We start from the raw sequence: 22,689 nt of genomic DNA on the forward strand, positions 1-22,689 counted from the left end.
TTTTTTCTTTTTTTTTAGAGCGATAAAGCCTCTTGTACGGGCAAAATCAACACAATGATGGGAAACCAGGGTATGATAGGAAGATAACATTAAAAATAGTACACAGGTGTGGAAAATATGTCTCCGGAATGGCGAGAGTCACACTAAACTACACAAATGGATTTAGATCCGGCTTTCAACCACTGCCAGCTCCCTGAGCTCGTTAGCTGGACGTTCCTCTATGTTCATGTATGACTCTATGCCATGGGTGCGTGCTCTGGACACTAACTGCATGGTGACAACACAATTTAATAGTGCAACTCCAGTATGGGTGCTATCCCGACCGGAATTCAAGCTGACGTCATTTGTATGATGCAATGCACACATGTTATCAGACGTATCCTGGTCTTGCGGTGTATCCTGGACTTGTGGTGGACGAATCCTCATTTTATCCAGTGTACAAACTCGTGTAAGGAAACACGTGTGGTATGTTGACGCTCCGTACAAACGTTGTAAAATCACTCGTGCGTGAGAGCATTGCAGCACAAACATGACGTCAACTTGAAATTCTGTCGGGACAGCAGGGTAGGTGGGAGTTGCACACTCCGGGGGGGGGGGGGGGGGGCAGCTGCCGCCACACCCAGGGTTCTGCCAACCGTGGATGGTTGTAGTGAGGTCATTGTTTCCGAACACAGTGGTCCTCCACCTTGCAACAACATGCCGTCAACCAACACCACCACATGCACATGAGCTTGTATAATTGTACATGATCAAGGAGTTGTACAAACCCGGGTACAATCCCCTGGACCAGGTACAACGGGTTTACACCCTGCAAGAAGTTGCCCGATGTTGTGTCCCAAGTGTACAGCTAGCACGCACCTGTCGTCATCCATATACAATCACAGTCTGTGATTGTACATGGATGCAAGCAACCTTGGACGGGTAGTTTGTGCTGTTGACTACTTAGGCCACTGTCGCCACGCCACACTGCAAATGGAGGACTCACTCAGTTCGAAGGCATAGTGTGGTTATACAATCATGTAGATGGTGTTAGTGACAATCAGGAGCACCTCCCCGGAACCAAAACAAAACAGAAAATAACAGTATTAAAAAAGAAAAGAAAAGATGTTGCATTGATCACAGAGAAGGAGAATAAACAGGACTGTAATGGGGTGCGTCCGGATTACCTGTTACCTGCGCAGCATAGAAAATCAAGATAATACAGTCAGCCATGTTAGTTGAGGGGAGTATATCACACTCAGGACATTGTCTTTGAAAGAAAACATCATACTTGCGAGATATGAAACATGTAGGCCTAAGAAAGCGAGAAAGCACTACTACCAAGAGTACATAATTATGTACTCTTGCTACTACTAGCCACAGTACTAGTAGTCAAGGATCTCCCAAATCATCGATCAAGACTACTTCAAGTAAGTTTTATGACAAGCAGGAATGGTATGAAATGTCATTTGTGTGCATTTGTGTAAATACATGTTATCGTGGCGATGAAATTGATGGAACACAACTGGGAACACAGATAGAGAAATAGAAATATGCACAAGGCAATACAGGGAGAAGAAATAAAGCATCAAAACTAGCTTTGAATGAAAATATCATATTGCCAAATAAACTCAGCGGGGTGAATAACGAAAATAGACCATTTCAATCCAGTTTAGCGACTGCTCCTTTGTAACATGGCCTGCTTGGGCCTGTGAATAATCACTTGAATATGTATTTCGTTTTGAATTGCTAGTAAGACTCCACTATGCATTCTGATAGAAAAGCGACTCAGCCGGGCTGTACAGAACAAAGCTGGAGGCTGACGGGGGGACGAACTTAGCACACAAGTTGGCCACGTAGTCGATGCAGTTGAAATGGTGGCACCCGGTGCAGAACTCACTGCTCTGGATGAGGGAGAAGAAGAGAAGGAGAGTGATGATGAAGATGACCAGTAATGTGAAGGAGACACCCGCGATAATACGCTTGCGACGAATAGCCCATTTGCCAAAGGACACATATGGCAACAGCAGGACAGACATGAGTAGCCCAAAGACGAAGCCCGCCAGATGAGCAAAGTTATTGAGACCGGGAAGCGTACCGATGATAAACACTACTATCAAATAGAAGCATAGACTGGTGAACTCGTTAACAGGATCCTTCAACAGCGACCACATGTTGAAGAGCTCCACAAAGAGTACAGCCAGCAAGCCACATAGCGCTCCGCTTGCACCCGTCATGATTTGGTACGGGTTGGCATAGCCAGCAGCCTAGGTCAACACGAAAACACGAGAACACACACACACACACACACACACACACACACACACACACACACGCACGCACACACACACACACACACACACACACACACACACACACACAAAATCAGAAAAAAGCCGCGAGTCCGAGACATCTGCCACTCGTTCACAGGCCATGAGCCCTTGTGCTACGATCACTTGGCCGACTTCGTCCATAGAGCACAGCATCTAAGAAAGTGTGCACGGATATAACAGCTGACTGAGACCACTGACTACTGGATTATCATGTGCTTACAAGAAAGCTACGTGCTACCCCTAGTGAAATTGAAGTCACGCCAGCCACCGCGTGTGACTCCTTCTGGAGTGTAGGCAAAGCTGGGCCATTCTCACCAGCACTAGCATACAGGTAGCCTTGATATTAACAAATGAAAGAGGTGCGCTATGCCCTGCCCAGTGCTATCAGTCACATGAAAAGGCAGGCAGAAGTCACCCAAGCTAGTACATAGTACACACTGGGTGAAGCGGTGTGGGCAAGCCTTCGTGAATCTAAACCGGAAAGTGATCACATAAAATGTATTTTCATTGCAAGCATCACCACTATGTACTAACCACTATGTACTAACCACTATGTACTAAGTTTGTTGTATGAAAATCCTAGCGGAGGCACATGCACATACAGTGTACAGAGAACTTACCACATTGCTCATCATTCCCGAAACTATGTAGATCAAGCCGATGCGAAGCCAGCCTGCTGAGCGCTCAATACGCCGACCAATGTAGAGCTGCAGAGGAGAAGGGGGCATGACATTGGGAAGTACAGCCCGTACGTTATTGCAGCAGAATTCTACTCCTATCACCAGTCAGTACAACCACCCTGCACCCGTGCACTCTCTGTCTTTCGTCTCTCTCCCCGAGGTTGCTACTATTGTCAGATAGCCAGGGCAGCTGTACCTGCTACTGCCATGCATCACACATGTATCACGCATGTAGCACTCATGCATAATGCATGAATGCACACACACACGCACGCACACGCACCCACACCCACACCCACACACACACACACATACGAGCACACCTACAATCCCACCAGAGCGTCCCGTCACTTAGAGCCCTTCCGTGAGGTGAGGCGGCTGGGAGAACACCCTTAAGTTCTGTGCAACGCAACACTGGGCTACTCACGTCGTACTTACTCTAATTTCAGAAATTTTAGGTGCTCAATATTTTCGGCATGAGGGCAAAAGGCCAGGTTAGGTGAACAGAAATTTTAGGTACAGAGAAGCAGTTCCCTATTGGATTATGCGTGTTGGTGTTTGTTCGGTGAATTGAAATTTTAGATATGAAACAGAACAACAAAGGCAATCAAGGCTTGTTTGTCACTGCTCAAAGTTTCATGCTTTCGCAATCAATGAGGATGGTCGGGCCATGCCGGTGTATATGCCAGGAGAGGGTGGGTATTGTAGCGCTGTGTGAAAAGCTGTGTGTGAATGTGGGGGCTGTATAGGTTTCAGGGCTAGCAGTGTTATTTTCGGCAGGAGACTGTATGCAGCGTGTGTGGTTATTGTAGGCAGGGGGCTGTAGAGGCAGTGACAGGGCTAGCAGTGCAATGTTAGCGCAGAATGTGTTGCTGGTGTGGGCAGGAGGTTGTGAGCAAGGTGTGTGGATCATGTTGTAGGCAGGAGGCTGTAGAGGTAATGACAGAGCTAGCAGTGTGATGTTAGCGCAGAGTACATATGTATGGCTGGTGTGGGCAGGGTGTTGTGAGCAAGGTGTGTGGTTGGTGTAGGCAGGAGGCTGTGGAGACATTTTAGGTGACACCGTGGTATTTGAGGAGATACTTGTTCTCCTGTAGGCACTTGGACACCATTTCCGAGCGCTTGTTGAGGCTGGATGGTGATTTTAGCGTGTTCAGAATGTGGTGCTTTTCTCTGGTACCTGCCCTGAAACCTACACAGCCCCCACGTTCACACACAGCTTTTCATACAGCGCTATAAACAAGCTTTGATTGCTGTTCTGTATTACGCTCTGCCTCCGCGGTGTTGAGCATTGTCAGCACACTGGCTGCATCCTCCGGGGTATGAAACAGATGCACCGAAAGTACTGAAAATAAAAGTACACCGAAAATTTGTGAAATTACAGTATACGGCGTAGTTCGAAGTAGACGAGGCACGGCGACGACGAGCAGACTGAAGCAGAACGTAGTAAGGGCAAAACACGTTGATCCCTGTCTAGTCATGCACAGCGATGTTGGAGAACATTTACAGCTTGTATAGTTTCGTTCTTTACGTGAACATATTTTTCCTGCAGCACGGCAGTTTTTGGAAAGAAATACCCTTCCCTGGGAAGTCCACAGCTTCCGTAAGTCCTGGCTCCACAGATCGTACCGAGGTCGTGAAGCTCCGCAGGCGTCCACACAACGCAATGAACTCCAGTGCTTTTCTCCCTTTGTACGCCAAAAGTGAATTTGCCTATTTACAACGGGCGGTGGCAGCTGTGTTGGCTTCGTTTCGAGATGGAAGCAGAACTGTGCCCGAAACTTGTCCACTGACCAAAGGTCAAAGGTGTGAGCTATCGTAAACTTGCAGCCGGTTCTGCAGCGCAGTGCGCCATCCCAGGATCATTCATGTACTATAATATAATCGTGGGGTCCCTTCCCAAGTTCCCAGGCAAGAAAAAAAGGTGGAGCGCTTGGGAGAGACTGGTGGGAGAGACTGGCTCTGGTGGGATTCTACGGTATATGTAGAAGACTAGAGACGAGCACACTTGTCAACCACTACTGCTGCCGGCTATATAGAGGTAAGTGCAGCACAAGCAGGAATGTACATAGGTTCAACTCACCTGAGCAGCGCACACCAAAACTGCATGGATGATGCCCTGGTGGACAAAGAGGGAGGTGAAAAAGCGCCACCATTGGTTCGAACTGACCGGTTCATAAGGTATGGCTGCGGAGGCCTGAAGACCACCAAACCCACAAAGACCCTCCAGGCAGTTAACCTGTGCAACCAAAACAAACAATAAAAGATCCAGTCGACTCCGACTCCGGATATAGCGAACACCGGTGTGCAGGAGATTAAGTTCGTTATAGCCGAAGTTCTTTACAACATAAGTGCACTCACACCATACAAGCAACACATTATGCTGTCTGGCATGTGACATGTGATTACACGAGAGCACTTTGGTTTAAAGGGGAAGTATACCCTAAAATGAATTTTTCACCAGTTGTAGTCTTCGGGGTGCTGAGTCGAATGGTCTGGGTCCGAGGAAGCTGAGACGCTCCCTTCCTCCTTTATTCCCAATCGAACTCGCGCACTTCCGCCGAAACTGGGTGACTGCGCCCTACTAGATAGGGATTTGTATGGAAAAAGTCACTAAAAACGCCGTTTAGTTCTTATAAAAGCACGGATGACCGCGATTGGTCCATCTGTTGTAGTCTTTTGGACGCTGAGTCGACTGGTTTTGGTCCGAAAAGGCTGCGATGCAGCGTTCGGCTCTTATTCCCAATCGAACACGGTGGAGTAAGCGGTCACATGCTCAGGTGTACACCAGTCGCCTGGTCACCGTGTATTCCGTTTCTCCCCGGAACCGGGATTATCCACACACAAAGATCTCCAGGACACAATGTTTACACTGACTCATGATCTGAAAACAGTCACAACTCTCCAAGAACTAAAGCCTGAACATCTCCACAACTAGGCTAAAACCAACTCTGGCCTAACAAAAGATAGCAATAGCTAATAACAGTGCACGCACATACATGGTATAGAAAGACCCTATGGCAACACTCGACCATGTAATGTGATACAACAATAGAATGCAGACGTCTAGACACCAGAGTACTGAATAGACCTGACACATGGCCTTCTTGCTGGGAATGCATGAATAGAAGCACACATGGATCATAGCTCTAACACATTCGCCTATCCATATCACGCATGAATGATTGTACTCTAACAGCCAGCATGCTGCACCAGTCTAACTGCAACATTCTCCCCCTCTCACACGAGGAGTTCCGAGGGTGAAACAAAACAAGAAACCAAAAAGGCAACCCCCTCAGAGCCAACAAAAAACAAAAGATGAACGATGTGCTCTACAAACATACGTGTAGCTAAATATGCAAAGACTAAACATATGAAAGTGACCAATCACACCACAGTACTAGAGTATTCTGACCGAGTCAATAATGAATATGTCTCTCATTCGCCGTCTGCAGTCAACGGCACTAATCGCTGAATGGCACGTCGCTTCACCTTCTTGTTGCTCAGCCGTACGTCCACAACTCTCACCAGGCCATCCTGACCCGGATGTACTCCCACCACTCTTCCAAGCGGCCAATGACCACGAGATATGCCATCTTCCATAACCAGCACCAGATCGTCTGCCTTCAGATTCGGCTTCTGTTGGAGCCACTTCTTCCGCATGTTGTAGGTCACGACAAGCTCTTTCTGCCAACGCCTCCACACATGGTCAACTTGCAATTGAAGAGCCATCCAGCGTCTACGAGGGTGAACATTCTTCTCTCGGCAGGCGGCCTCCTCCAGAGCTAAGGGAAGATCCAAGCGTCCAACAATGAAGTGATTAGGAGTCAGTGGAGTCATGTCACTGGGGTCGTCTGAAATGGCTGTTAATGGCCGGCTATTCAACAAGCTCTCAGCCTCCACAATTGCCGTCATCAGTTCCTCGTCCCGTAGATTGGCCCGAGACAAGACTAAGACAAGTGCTTTCTTGGCGCACTTGACCATACTCTCAAAGACGCCTCCATGGTGCGGCGCTCTCGGGGGATTGAACCGCCACTGAATACCCCGATGGACTCCATCGCGACAAATCTTCGCCCGGTCGAGTGCCTCCACCGCTTCACGCAGCTCCCGTTCAGCGGCGACAAAGTTGGTGCCGTTATCGGACAGCATCAACGATGGAACTCCTCTGCGCTTGGTGAACCGGGAAAACGACATCAAGAAGGACTCTGTGTCCAGCCCGAATGACATTTCGAGATGGCAGGCCCGAGTTTCAAGACACGTGAACACACAGAGGTAACGTTTCTGCTGCGCTCTCCCTCGTCCTTGACTGGTATAGAACGGTCCGGCGTAATCGACTCCGCACTGCGAGAATGGCTGCTTGGTTCCAAGTGTTCGGTAACTCGGCAGTGGTCCCATGAGTTGTTGCGCTGGTTTTGCCACTATTCTCTGGCACTTCAGACACGCTCTCTTCATAGCCTTCACGACTGACAGTCCGTGGACAATCCAGAATCGCTCTCTCAGGATAGAAAGTAGCTGATGCGACCCGGCGACATGTCCGCACTTCTCATCCTGGTGGCGAACAATAAGCTGCGTGACAGGATGTTTGCTAGGCAGAACCATAGGTCTCCGCATACTGGCCGGTAGGTGTTCCGCATACTTCAGTCGTCCACAAAGTACCAGGACCGGTGGTTTTGCTGATGTATCTACACCGGGGCTTAACTTGTAAAGTGGGTCAGATGGAGGTAGCTCTCTTCCGGCCATCAATATCCTGCAAGACTCTGGGTATGCCTCTTGTTGTCCCTGAGCGATCCAGAACCGCTCAGCATGCTCGATCTCAGCTGCGATCAACTCTGGCACCTTGACGATCTTATGTCTGCGGGCACTAGGGTTAGCCTTCGCTCCTGGGGCGTTAGCACAGACGACCTCCGTGGGAGCCGAACTAGCATCCTGAGAATGCCCCCTCATGACTCTTGCATCTGCTGTCAGCTTAGCGTTGCTCACAAAACGCCAGCACCATGATGTGACGCGAATCAGACGTGTCCAACGCGAGTACCTCTCAACATCAAGACGACCCTTGTCCGGCTCTACCGCTGTGAATGCCAGCTCGATCGTCTTCTTCACCTGGCCCGGAAGCTGCGGTTTGTTGGTCAACTCAGTCTGCGGCCAGGACTCCTTGGTGTTGCGGAGAAATGCAGGCCCTTGCCACCAGCACTCGTTACCGGGTAGATCCTCGGCCTTCACCCCCCGAGTTGGCAAGTCTGCTGGGTTGATCTTTCCAGGCACGTGCCTCCACTGCGTCGGCTTTGTCGACTCCTGTATTGCCGCTATTCGATTAGCGACGTCTGAAGTAAAGTTCTTAGCCGGACTCCTCACCCAGTGTACGACGTTCATCGAATCAGTCCAGAAGTTGTGTTCGGACATGGGGATGTGGAGGGCCTCACTGATGGCGGCACTTACTTGCACACCCAGCACTGCACCGCGGAGCTCCAGCTTCGGAATCGTGACTTTCTTCAGTGGTGTGGCTCTGGCTCTAGCAAGCGCAATGCTGATGCGCACATGTCCATCGGGGTACTCCGCTCGGACATAACCCACTGCCGCTGTTGCATGGGCCGAAGCGTCGGTGAACACATGTACCGACAGTGATGCCTCATGGGCTGGGCGATCCGTTTCCTTGAGACATCTCTGTATCTTGATCTTGCTGAGGTGCTCCAGCTCGGCAAACCACCTGTACCACTTCTCGTTCAGCTCGGCCGGAATCTGGTCGTCCCACCCGATCCCAGCTGCACAAAGCTCCTGAAACATCAGCCGCGCCCGCATGGTAAAGGGCACAATGTGGCCTCTAGGGTCGAAGATGCTCGCCATCTTCGACAGCACTTGACGCTTGGTCCACTGTTGTTCTTCAGGAGCACGGTGCGTATAGCTGAAGGTGTCTGTCTTGGCGTCCCACACCACACCGAGAGTCTTCACCACCGCTGGTATTTGCTGACTGTCGTTGCTGATGCATAGCAGTGCCTCTTTGGCCAAGTCCTCGTCCGGTATAGACTCTAGCACGGCTTGACTGTTGCTCCTCCATTTGCGGACGTGGAAAGACGCCTTTCCGAGCAGACTCTGGACTTCCTGTCGAGTGTTGATGGCGGACTCCACAGTCGGTAGTGAGTCGAGCAGGTCATCAACGTAAAACGCTTCATCAACTGCTTCCCGAGCCAACTTGCTGAAGGATGCGCCGTGCTCTGCTGACGTTGCCTTCAGAGCCCGACATGCCAGGTATGGCGATGCCTTCAGCCCAAATACCAACCGAGAGAACTCATACATGGCGGCTGGCTCATCCGGTGTGTCGCGCCACAGGAAGCGCAAATACTTGCGATCTTCTGGAGCGATTTCCACCTGCAGAAACATCTCTGCAATATCGCCGACTAGCGCTATAGGCTCTAGGCAAAACTTCATCAGCACGTGTACCAGATCTCTCTGCAACTTCGGTCCAGAGTGCATCTCGTCGTTGAGTGACTTGCCCTGGCATCGGGCAGCGGCATCGAATACCACTCGTACTTTCGTCGTAGTTTTATCTGCTCGTACCACCGCCAGATGAGGAAGCAACCACTGTTGGTCTGTCTCCTGGCACGGATGGATGTAGCCCTTGGCTATATGGGACTTGATGACGTCGGAATACTGCTGGTAGACTTCCGGTCGTTTCCTCAGAGTCCTCTCCAGGTTTCTCAGTCGCTGTTCAGCCATTTCACGATTCGGTGGGAGATCTGGCTTCTTATCGGTGCTGACCCACGGTATGGCCGTCGACACTCTGCCATCCATCAATTTCATGCTTCCTTCAACCATACGTTGTGCTTCCTCCTCCGCGACCGTTTTCGTAGCCTTAGGAACCAAACCAACGCTCTCTACCTCCCAGAACTTTGCGACGAGGTCGTCGAGAACTGCGTTGCTCCTGTCGCTGACATTCGCATGCAGGGACGTCTCTGTGAACTCTGCCGCTTGCGACTTGACGGGACCGAAACATACCCATCCGAGGGGAAGTTTTCGAGCAACTGGCTCGCCCGGCTGTCCTGCCAGCTCTTCCAGTACTCTGTGCGCTTCTGGCACGTTGAGTCCTATCAGCAGGTCGACTTGGTCCCCAGTCACCTGCGGGAAGGTAACCTCTTGGAGGTGCTTGTGCATGTGTCTCCTCGAGTTCCACTCGATCATCTCCATCGGTGCTGTAACTATTGGCTGCGTCCATGCTTCCAGCTGGGTTTCATATGAGCCGTCTTCCGACGCCATTGTCACTTTTACGCGACGGTGCTTTCCTGAGACTGTCTTTCCCCCCAGAACCGACGCCGTAAATGCCGTTGGTGTTCCCTGCAGCCCGAGGTCGTTTGCCACACTGTCTTTCAGGTATGTTGTTGAAGAACCGCTGTCCATCATGGCTGTGGCCCGCACCGTCTTGTCCTGATGGCATAACACGACAGGGACTACCATAAAAGCGGTCTTCTGCGTGGTTGCCACCGACGTATTCGTGCTGTGTTGCGGAACCACATTCTCTCGTGGCTTTGTGCTCCTGCTCGTTGAGCCTTGGTTGGCCGGAGGTGCGCGCTCTTGGTGGAGGTCAGGGTGGTGTCTGCCTCGGCACTTGTTGCAACCACTGCCTCTGCATTCGGACTTCCAGTGGCCTGTCTTGAAGCAGCACACACATAGCGATGTTCCAAGCACGAAGTCCCACCGCTGCTTCACTGACAGTTGGCGGAAGACATCACAGCTGGTGAGGGAGTGCGCTTTACCACACTTGGCGCACTGCAACACTGGCTTAGTTGTGCTGGCTGGACCACCTGTGGTGTGCATAGCTGTTGCATTACTTGCTCGAGGGGCCGCTTTGGCAAACGGCCCGGCCACATTCAGCGCAGCCTCTGCTCGATTTTCTAGCCAGTCTGCGAAGACCTCCAGGTCGAGGGAATCCATCTGGATCCTTTTCTCCGCCAAGTATTCGCCCCACTGCATCTTCAGTGCAACTGGCAGCTTATTCACTAGCTCCTGTCGGAGGGTAGGGTTGGACATATGTCCACAGCTACCAAGCAGCTTCATACATAACACTACATTCTTAACCGAGGTGCTGTACGACACCAAGGTCTCTACATCGTCACTGCGTACCGGCTTAGCTGATTTCGCCTTCGATACGAGCTCCGTGACTACTAGTTCTGGCCGCCCGAACCTCCTTTCCAGCGTTGAGAGAACTTTCGGCAGGTTCTCTGGCACGATGAGGAGCATTCTTACTGCCTCTTTTGCAGGACCTTTTAGGCAGACCCGCAATCTCTGAATGTTTTCAGCCTCCGTGAAGCCACATTGCTTGGTCGTAGACTGAAACATGTGGTGGAATGCTGGCCACTCTTCTGCTGCACCCGAGAACGCTGGCAAGTCGGTGTTGATTTTGGCTTGTCGCGCGGTGAGCCTTGATAGCTGGCTTTGCAGACCCTCATCTGCTTGCCCACGTCCATCCTGCTGAAGGCCTTTGACCGTGGAACCAGCTGCTTGGTGCGTCTTCACTATCTCCTCCGGCTCTTGATCGCTCTGAATCCGACTGCGTAGCTCCTGTTGCTGCGCACTAGAACACTGTGCGGTGTACTGGTCGTGGTCCGCACGCCTCCGCAGGCGATCATTTTCTCCGCGAAGCTGGTCCAGCTGAACTAGCAACTCCGCTCGCTGTGTTCGCTGCTCATCCGGCCCTCGGCCTCCGCCTCGATCCGCCCGCTGTTGCAGGCTGGCGTTCTCCGCGCGAAGGCGTTCGAGCTTGTCGAGCAGTTCAGCTCGCTGCGCGTGTTGCTCTGCTGAAACCTGCTCGGCTCGCGTCAGCAAGCGGTCATTCTGATCGCGGAGATCTTCCAAACACATGCGCCCCTCCTGGTGTTCTCTTTCCAGGCGCTCGAGATGCGGCTGCAGCTCGCGCAGTTCCCTTTCCAATACATCCCGCTCAGCTTCGCACACCTCTTTTTCCTGCGTGACTCGCCTATTTTCCGCCTGCAGCGATGACAGGTCTGCACGAGCGCTCGCAAGATCCTTGTTCAATTTCGCTACACGTCGCTGCTCGGCGTCCGCTATTGATTGAGCTTCGCTCAGTTCCCGCTGATAGCGCTTCTCTTTCAGCACAAACTCTTGTTGCACTCGCAACCCTGACAGATTGGCCTGCTCCGTATTCGTCGACGCACGTGCGACCTCAGACTCAGTCCTCACCGCCACAGGCAAACTCCTGCTTGTGTGGGCACTGACAGTTCCGGCTACACTGGGACTCGGCACTGCGTGCGGCTCTGGATCGTGAGAAACAGCCACTGCATGTTCTGGCAGGTGCGCAACTTCTACTTCACCCATACTAGCCTCATCTCCTTGGCCAGCGTCAACGGCTGCATCAGCTTCATGGCCTTCTATGAGCTCCTCTGCGAAGACTTCGGAGGCCATCTTGGGAGAGGACGATCCTTTGGCCCCTTGGCCACTTGACGACGCTTCGTCTTGAGCTAACCTCACGAGCTCAAGCTCCTTCTCCAGGAGCCTCTTTTCTGCTTCCAGAACTCGACGCTGAGTCTCGTATGAAGATCGGGACTGTCCTCCTCCTGATCTCCTACTACTGCGCATCGAGCGCTCTTCTTCAAAACCCAAACGGGGAGGTGCTACACCTCTCGTTGACCGCGCACTTCTGCGCGTACTCCTATCTTCACCTTCCATGATGACTATTTCCAGATCCGGCTCGAAGGACCAGATATTCCGTTTCTCCCCGGAACCGGGATTATCCACACACAAAGATCTCCAGGACACAATGTTTACACTGACTCATGATCTGAAAACAGTCACAACTCTCCAAGAACTAAAGCCTGAACATCTCCACAACTAGGCTAAAACCAACTCTGGCCTAACAAAAGATAGCAATAGCTAATAACAGTGCACGCACATACATGGTATAGAAAGACCCTATGGCAACACTCGACCATGTAATGTGATACAACAATAGAATGCAGACGTCTAGACACCAGAGTACTGAATAGACCTGACACATGGCCTTCTTGCTGGGAATGCATGAATAGAAGCACACATGGATCATAGCTCTAACACATTCGCCTATCCATATCACGCATGAATGATTGTACTCTAACAGCCAGCATGCTGCACCAGTCTAACTGCAACACCGTGCCTGCAGGCTATTATTTTCACTCCAAGGTTCAACTCAAAGGTTCAAACTAGGGAGTCGTAAGAGGCTTTTACGACTCCCTGGTTCAAAGGTTCAACTCGAGCGACAGGAACGGGCCCAAACAGACTGTAAACTGTAGCCTTAGGGCACGATGACCAGGTGACTGGTGTACGCATGAGCACGTGACCGCTTACTCAACCGTGTTCGATTGGGAATAAGGGCCGAACGCTGCATCGCAGCCTTTTCGGACCAAAACCAGTCGACTCAGCGGCCAAAAGACTACAACAGATGGGCCAATCGCGGTCATCCGTGCTTTTATAAGAACGAAACAACGTTTTTAGTGACTTTTCCATACAAATCCCTATCTAGTACGGCGCAGTCACCCAGTTTCGGTGGAAGTGCAGGAGTTTGATTGGGACCCAGACCATTCGACTCAGCACCCCGAAGACTACAACAGGTGAAAATTTCATTTTAGGGTATACACTGTACCTCCCCTTTAAATGCTGCCCTACACGTTGTAAAGTAAGTAAGTAAATTATCGTGTCCGTTCCCAAAGGGAACTCACGGCGGCCGCTAACATCCGGTAAACCCTAGCGGCAGATGCAGCGCCTAACGGTGGGGGTGAGTGGATAAGTCTGACAACCACTGGCACAAGTGCCGAGAACGACCCCATTAGCTGCATCCATGTACCCCTTGTGCCTGGCCACAAGTTCCCAGTTGACTGTGGGTAGCAGCACGGCTCGTAAAACCGCTGCACGTTGTAGCTTATTAGACACCCGTAGCAAACAACGGTAACGCTACTTTTTTTACGGTACTCGTACCTTGATCACCCAAATAGCGTTGAAGCTGCAGCGTAAAAACGTTATGGGGGCTGATTTATCGTTGTGACCAACGGTACATGTTTTGGCCAAATATTGCATAGTCCGTACGCATTTCACCTTGTATCGCGTATATGGTGACATAAATGGTTGTACCGCGCAAAATAAAAGCTATTCTCGTAGCAACAGTGTTCTAAAAATAGCGTGCATCTTGCTCAAGGTCGAACCCAAATCACGGTATTTTCCCCCTTACGGTAATACTGTTACAACATAACGTTTTTTGCTAAGGGTGTTTATTATAAAGAAATAGAAACCAAAGCACTGATTGCTACTAAGGGCTTTTTAAGGGCCAGTTTCGCATCTGCCATTGAGCCCAGGCAGAAGAGCCAACAACAAACATTTCAATATTGATAGCAGCAGGGAGTGAAAACAAGAAAGAAGGCATATTTGCCACTACTGTAGTATGTACAGTAAACTGCCCTAATCCGGACTTCCCAGATCTGGGCACTCCCGTCTACCGAGCACCTTTCTTACCTGTCAGGACTCACAAAACCGGGCTTTTCGATCAAAAATGGCCCGAACTACTAAAAAAGGGTTTACTTGCATCAAGAGTACATAACCCCCCAGAGTGTGCAACACCTGATCCAGCTCTGCATAGGGTCTTGGTCGAGCGTAATCGGATCTTTGCGTCATAACACCGTACACATCTGAGGGGAACCCGGGGAGTCGCGGGTACTCTCGGATCAAAAACAACGGTGCCCTGCCTCGAGACCGGCCTTGCGCTGGTGTGGAGTGTACGCATGACATCAGAAGATCCGATTATTTTCGACCAAGACCCTATGCAGAGCTGGATCAGGTGTTGCACACTCTGGGGGGTTATGTACTCTTGCTTGCATACACCGAGTATATTATGTTCAGAATTGCGGGCAATTCCTATTTACGGGAAGTGTCCCACCGTGTCCGGACAAGGGGAGTTCTACTGTACTCTGGCATAATACATGCTGCCTAAGTTAGTCACAACTCTAGAAGTTAACCAGACAGGCACATGTAGTACAGAATGTCATTGGGCACAGCACACCAGTCTACACTTAGATACGGTTTAAACAGGACTAGAACAATGCAGGATTCCACAAAACACATTGCCCTGTGAACGAAAGAGACAAACTCAAAGAATAGGCCTTTCAAAAACCCTGCACTTCTGTTCCCGATAATTCTAAGTTAGTGCTGCAGAAATTAGGTTGACAAGTAGGCCGCATTACACCTACTTTCAGGCAAGTCTGGTTCCGATGGTAATTGCCACCCAGCTTGGCACAGTCGGGACGTGTCAGCATTTGGCAATGGCCCAGAAGTCCATAGCAACATGCCGAATGATCGTTGCCAAACACCCGCTGATTGAGCAGCTGGTCGCAATGCTTTGGATAGAACGTGCTCGGAATGAAGAGCGTTGAACACTTGCGATCGGTGGTGTAAACACCTCTACCCACGTTGGATATGGTTTTGACACAGCACCCCTCAGGTCGCCGATCTATTGCATTCATTTTGCGATACCTGCGCGAAGAAAGTACAAGAATACAAGCAAGACTTATGGGCAGTGGCTCCTAGGTGTGGAATTTAGAAAAAATTCCACCGAGTTCTGGTAGGCCATCTGGGACTCAACTTTTGGATGATCTTATCCAAGTTCATCATCACACAACTGAGTAAAACATGTACGTGAAAGATGTTGCTTGGCACCAGGATCTAAGAAAAGGAGGTTTCCACAGGCGTGGCTTTGTCACATCTGAGATTTACCGCATTGAGAGCTGGATTCTAAGTATCACAAGACAAATACTTGAAGTAGGATAATGTGGTATGAGAGAGAGAGAGAGAGAGAGAGAGAGAGAGAGAGAGAGCGAGAGAGCGAGAGAGCGAGAGAGAGAGAGAGAGAGAGAGAGAGAGAGAGAGAGAGAGAGAGAGAGAGAGAGAGAGAGAGAGAGAGAGAGAGAGAGAGAGAGAGAGAGAGAGCCTGGTTCCAGTCCTGGTGATGACAGTCATTTTTTTCCTCAGACTTTTCCCGTTTGCATCTTTCCCTCAAACCAGTAAAAATGTATGAGCAGTAGGCAATAATCATGTGAAGATTCCAATGCAGCATACTAGAGCAATGGAGGTGGATACACCTGAAGAAATAGCAGTGAATGCACGCCTGCCCACACAATGCTCACAAAACTGCAAGTAGCACAAAGGTTACGAGTTGCATAGAAGCGGGGGGGGGGGGGGGGGGCACCTACCTTGCACTTATAGTGTGATCCTTGCGCATACAGGGCGAGTAGACGACACCATGTTGAATCAGTTTTAGCGCAGACGGACCTATCCAAAAGTTGACTTGCTCAAAGTAGCCCACAGTTTCAAAACCAGAACCACCAGTGAGGGTTGAAACATTCTGGTTTACAAACTAAAACAGGGGCAGCAGAACACGCAGAAGAAAGAACATTGCACATGTACACATGTAGAGAAAGAAGAACCATCAGCACTCTGCAAGAGGAAATCTCACACGGAGAAATAAGTAACGACATGCGGCCGTATTAAGACTACACTGCGCTGGTGCTTTGCCCTGTGCGTGTTTCGTGGAGACTGCGCTTATGTAGAGAGTGTGTTTGTATTGGTTCAGCCCTGTGAAGTACCCCCTGTGCAGTGTCCACCAGAGACTTTTATGAAACTGATGTTACTCTTATAGGGTATTCACACGACAGGCAAATCCACGTGCACCGGAAAGTTGCCATGGTATTTTACCCGTGAACGAGAAAAGTGGCGAAAAGTGGCTGAAAAGTGCAAGCGAGCTGGGGGCCCACTTTCACGATAATCGTGGCGTGCACGAGTACGTTTACACCAAAAAGCGCGAAACAAGACTTGATTTTTTACGCGGCTCTTTAGGGGCCATCCAAGGTTACCAATAGTATTTTCAAAACGAAATGTTTTCGTTTCGGGTGGGTGGGTTTTAGGAGTTTCGTTTTGAAAATAATTCTTGAATGTACATGGAGAATGCCTAATTACTTCTGGATGCCGACGATTGAAATCAATATTTTGTTGGACTGGGTTTTACCTGCTGAAAGAAAAAATACTAAAACTTTTCGTTTTGCAAAAACAATCGGTAACCCCGGACAGCCCCTTAGAACATGATAATTATTGTATGCGTGTTTCGAAAATTTGAAATACCCATGGCTACTGGTCGGTGAAGCATTCAAAAATGCAAACGTGCCTGTCGTCAAGTGCAGCTGTGTGAATTCACACAGTCACTTTTCTCATATGTCACTCCCTGTAAAACGTGCAAGTGCCTGTCGTATGAATAGGCCATTAGTCTTTGGTTAAGTGACTATTTACCTGTGATTTGTCTCACTTCATGTACAAAAAAACCTTCCTGCATTTGACCAACAGTGTGTAAACAAGAGTAGGCAACTGTGGTTATGGGTCAGCGGGCTGCCTTGTATACGTAACTTGCCTCCATCACGCTCTGAAAGCATGCACTCAAACCCACAGTTTCTCGTACAAACCCATCCGTTTTTGCTCAATTCCTTCCAGTACATGTACCTACGCGATCTCTAATTTTTGGCACGTGAACTCCAGTTCCGTACGAAAGTTCATTTCAAACCAGAGGAAAAGTGCGGTGTTTGATTTTCCGCAGTGCGTGGACTACAGCTGAATGATGTAATGACGGCAGCACGCCGCGCATCTGGCCCATAGAAAAGAGATCACAGTTGCATACTCTCGTTTACTTGATTTGAGTTATTGAGTTCCCAAGCAATAAGTACCGTGTTACCTGACCAAGAACACACAACGGTGATTGCCGTATGATTCGATAGCTCACAGGCGTGTGTTACTACTACCACATACCAGTAATGAAGACATCTGCTGCTACATACGGGAAGAGGCTCCACTCTTTCAATAGGGCTTGAAAGTGCTAACGCTATGTCATGGACTCGCCAGACAACGTCGATTTCAGGATCCGTTTGGGCTGAGTGTTTGTACGGATCCATGCAAGCTTGGGGTGGTTTGTTTTCACATCAGCATGAGACATCCACCGACACTGACTGGACTGGACTGGGTCATCCTGATCAGCGACCCACTGCTAGTGTAGGAAAAGCCACCACAGCAGTAGGTGACATGAGGGGCCTGCCCACTTGATACCATGCTTGGCTATGATCAGAGTGGATCCAATTTGACCCAGACACTATGGTGACTTCTAATGCCATTACAGTAAAATCTGTCAAGGCGACCACTCTGATAAGGCGACCACCTGTCCTACAAAGCTCCCCGCCCTTCCACTCCCCATTTTGTTTCCTTTGGTGCACATGTGCAGCTGTGATGCCGAGACCCTTGGTCGGCTAAGCTTCACAGGTCCCACCCACTCCGTCCTGCTGGATATGTACCATTGTGTCGAGTTCTCCTCCTCATTTTAGTTCATCATGCAGTGAGTGTTCAATAGTTAAAAAAAGAGGAAAAAAAGAGAGAGGACCACTACAACCAGGACCAAGGGGTGCTATTTCCAGTCGAATGACCCTGGATACGGAGGCCACCTGTACACGGAGGCCACATTTCGAAGGTCCCTTGAGCGGTCGGCTTAGATAGGTTGCACTGTACTTTCAAGTGTTAAGCCCCGCACCAGCAACGCACATACATGTACATGTGTACACAGATAGAGGGGTGCATGCGTTTGTTGCAGGACATGGCATGCTCAGAGCTGTACACAGTGACCCTACCTTTGGGATAAATGCAATCTTCTCAAAGTTGCCACGATAGACAAGGATGATAAGAACAATGAGCTGGGAGTAAGTGAGAACATAGATCATCCACGGTGAAAAGACGGGCATGGTTTCCACCTTCTTGCGCATGAACTTCTGCTTGACGCGGTCCTTGACACTCTTGGTTCTTGCATTCTTGAACGCTGTTCGGAAGCAGAGGACAGAAACACTTGTTTCCGGACCACAATTTCAAATGCAAACAGTGAAAAGCTGCACACTGTTCGGTTCATGAACTCTTGTTTGTACTTTTAAGGCCACACCGTTTTTTTCTATGTTTCGCGTCATCTAATTCGATGAAATCAATGAGGGAGGGCGAAAAAAATAAAAAAGCCATCCAAAAAAAACAGTGTACGTGCCTTGCATTTGCGTACAGTGAAGCGACGTGGCACTGTTCATGTACATTGACATGTACATGAATACATGAGTGTATCCCCTCTGCCATGCTTGTGGTCCAAACACAGGCGGCATGATGATTGTGTGACTTGCGGCCCAGCTTATTACACACACATGTACATGTGTGTGAGCTGGGTACAATCATGCGAACAAATATTTAATTGATGCCAACATAATAGTTACGTGTAACAATCATGTTCCGTCTTTTTCCTTTTGGGTTACATTTTCCGGTTTTTCTGGGTTTGCATTAAATTTGTATTGCATTTAAAAAAAAATTGTTCCGTTTTTTTATTTTTTTTAAGTAGAAAGGAAAAGGACATATGGAAACGAGTTAAGAGTAACTCTCCACCACTGTAACTAGATACTATATACAGTCAGAAAGTGCAACAACTAGGCACAAAACTGACAGAGTACTGAGACATTCGACGTCCTGACACCTAGCTTCAACACATCTTCGTAGCGCTAACCGACAGCCTTCCAACTTGGAAGGTTCAAGGTTATGGAAAGACCAAAGAGGGGAAGGCAAGCGCAACGAAAACTGGGGGAGGGAGAAAGACCCAAGTGCCATCAGTATGTGTGGCACGTGTTGTGAGCTGCCTTTGGAGTGAAAAACTTGTCAGCGCCTTCTAGGTTCAGCCCGGTCCCATAGCTCAGTGGTTAGAGCATTGCTCATGACAAGCAAAGTCCCGGGTTCGAGTCCTGGTGGGTCTGGCGGTTTTTTCTCTTTTCAGGCAGCTCACTTCCCCAACTGATCCTTTGAATTTGAAGTTCTCCCAATCCTTTCAAAAAATAATAATAATTATAACGAGAGAGCTTGGAAGCTCAGGGCCCTACGCTATGCTTTTTGCCTTGATGACCTAGACAAAAAAAATCATAGGGATGTTAAAAATTCTTTAAAAAATTCCTTTTTTTAAAGACATAACCTGGGATTCGAAACCGCACTATCGCGCCCTGCATGCATCCCCCGATACACTTCGCATACATACTAATTCTTCCAAGTTGCTTCACATTATGATCTTGCATTTGAAAGCCCTATTTGAATATGCATTGTGGCCAGCCGTCTTTGATGGTACGGTACGGTAGGGATAGGTACGGGACAGGTACGATCGAGGGTAATACGGCACCGTCTCCCGTACCGTACCATCAAACACAGCTGGCCACATACAGCTGCCCGCAATATTCAAATAGGGCTTTCAAACGCAAGATCACAACGTGAAGCAACTTGGAAGAATGGGTATGAATGCGAAGTGTATGGGGGAATGCATGTAGGGCGATAGTGCGGGTTCGAATCCCAGGATATGCCCGAAAAAAATAGGAGAATTGAAAAATTTATAACATCCCTATGATTTTTTTGCCGTCAGATACGGGATAGCGCCAGGCGCGACACAAACAAATAAACAAACACACAAACAAATACCAAACGAGAGAGCTTGGAAGCTCAGGGCCCTACGCTATGCTTTTTTGCCTTGATGACCTAGACAAAAAAAGCATAGGGATGTTATAAATTCTTTAAAAAAAATCCTTTTTTTAAGACATAACCTGGGATTCGAACCCGCATTATCGCGCGCCCTGCATGCATCCCCCGATACACTTCGCATACATACTAATTCTTCCAAGTAATTAGTTGTTTCACATTGTGATCTTGCATTTGAAAGCCCTATTTGAATATGCATTGTGGCCAGCCGTCTTTGATGGCACAGTACGGTAGGGGATAGGTACGGGACAGGTACGATCGAGGGTAATACGACACCGTCTCCCGTACCGTACCGTACCATCAAACACAGCTGGCCACATACAGCTGCCCGCAATATTCAAATAGGGCTTTCAAACGCAAGATAATAACGTGAAGCAACTTGGAAGAATGGGTATGAATGCGAAGTGCATGGGGGAATGCATGTAGGGCGATAGTGCGGGTTCGAATCCCAGGATATGCCTGAAAAAAATAGGAGAATTGAAAAATTTATAACATCCTATGCTTTTTTGCCGTTAGATACGGATAGCGCCAGGCGTGACACAAACAAACAAACAAACACACAAACAAATACCAAACGAGAGAGCTTGGAAGCTCAGGGCCCTACGCTATGCTTTTTTGCCTTGATGACCTAGACAAAAAAAAGCATAGGGATGGTATAAATTCTTTAAAAAAATCCTTTTTTTAAAGATATAACCTGGGATTCGAACCCGCACTATTGCGCGCCCTGCATGCATCCCCCGATACACTTCGCATACATACATACTAATTCTTCCATGTTGCTTCACGTTATGATCTTGCGTTTGAAAGCCCTATTTGGACTGCGCTCAGTTTCTTTTCTGGCGGCAGGTCGGTGGTACACTCTTCCTCCAAACTGTCGTCAGGCACAATCTGCTGGTACTTTTGCTCACCTCACAAAGATTCACCTAGGGTTCCCTGTTTCAAGGCCATGCCTGTTGGGACTCCCCTAGTCAAATAATAAATACTACTACTACTACTACTACTATTTGAATATGCATTGTGGCCAGCCGTCTTTGATGGTACGGTACGGGATAGGTACGGGACAGGTACGATCGAGAGTAATACGACACCGTCTACCGCCTTGATGACGGCAAAAAAAGCATAGGGATGTTATAAATTTTTCAATTCTCCTATTTTATTTTCAGGCATATCCTGGGATTCGAACCCGCACTATCGCCCTACATGCATTCCCCCATACACTTCGCATTCATACTCATTCTTCCAAGTTGCTTCACGTTATGATCTTGCGTTTGAAAGCCCTATTTGAATATTGCGGCCAGCTGTATGTGGCCAGCTGTGTTTGATGATACGGTACGGTACGGGACAGATACGGGGTAGCGCCAGGCGTGACACAAACAAACAAACACACAAAATACCAAACGAGAGAGCTTGGAAGCTCAGGGCTCTACGATTTGCTTTTTTGCCTAGCTCATCGTACATGTTATAAGAACTGATGGAAATGTCTTTTTCCGTTGATTGGCCCCATCACTGTATTGCAAAAACGTTTCAATCGGTTTGAATATTATGAGTTAGGCAAAAGTATTTGCAGAATTTATTGCGGATTGTTATTTCTCTAATAATCATCTACTTTTGGTTTGCTCCTTCTTTTCTTTTATCTCCTTATACTGTAAATCAACAGATTTTGGCCGATGAGAAATAAAAACCTCTCTATTAGAGAGGTTAAGATGCACATTATTTCCGACGTGACGCGCAATTTCACCTCAAATTTGAAATCGATCGGTATTTTTGCTCTCACATGCATCCATTGCTCAATCATGCATCATTTGCCTATATGACAAACTTTGGCCTGCGATTTACTTTGGCCGGTAGGTACCAAGCGGCAAAATCAGCGAAATTAAATCGCCAGCGAAAATTAGTTGATTTTAATACAGTAATCGGATTTTCTGGCCTTTTTGTAGTAATACATGTACATGTACATTGACCTGTTGAGCCAATGACGACGCCGAATGCATGGTTGCTTGTGGATCACATTACATAACTTTAGTCTCCTAAAATACGTATCCTGTCCGACGGCAAAAGAGGCTTCAGATTTAGTTTTTCTGCGCGTCGACGGGATGTCTGTCCTG

General features: G+C 48.8%; 1 protein-coding gene across 2 annotated transcripts in view; it reads right to left on the reverse strand.

The window, feature by feature from the left end:
- Positions 1-990: 990 nt before the first annotated feature.
- The window catches only part of LOC135805784 (inactive rhomboid protein 2-like), a 38,891-nt gene continuing 17,192 nt past the window's right edge, over positions 991-22,689 (reverse strand). For both annotated transcript variants that reach the window (XM_065319880.1, XM_065319881.1), the window contains 6 exons: positions 18,676-18,860; positions 16,210-16,373; positions 15,211-15,493; positions 5,076-5,231; positions 2,933-3,019; positions 991-2,246 (listed from right to left, as the gene is read on the reverse strand). In XM_065319880.1, coding sequence (XP_065175952.1) covers positions 1,743-2,246; positions 2,933-3,019; positions 5,076-5,231; positions 15,211-15,493; positions 16,210-16,373; positions 18,676-18,860 — 1,379 coding nt within the window. In that variant the 3' untranslated portion in view covers positions 991-1,742. The remainder of the gene's footprint in view (positions 2,247-2,932; positions 3,020-5,075; positions 5,232-15,210; positions 15,494-16,209; positions 16,374-18,675; positions 18,861-22,689) is intronic.

Source organism: Sycon ciliatum, chromosome 1 (assembly GCF_964019385.1).
Source record: "Sycon ciliatum chromosome 1, ocSycCili1.1, whole genome shotgun sequence".
In the NCBI taxonomy this organism is placed as follows: domain Eukaryota; kingdom Metazoa; phylum Porifera; class Calcarea; order Leucosolenida; family Sycettidae; genus Sycon; species Sycon ciliatum.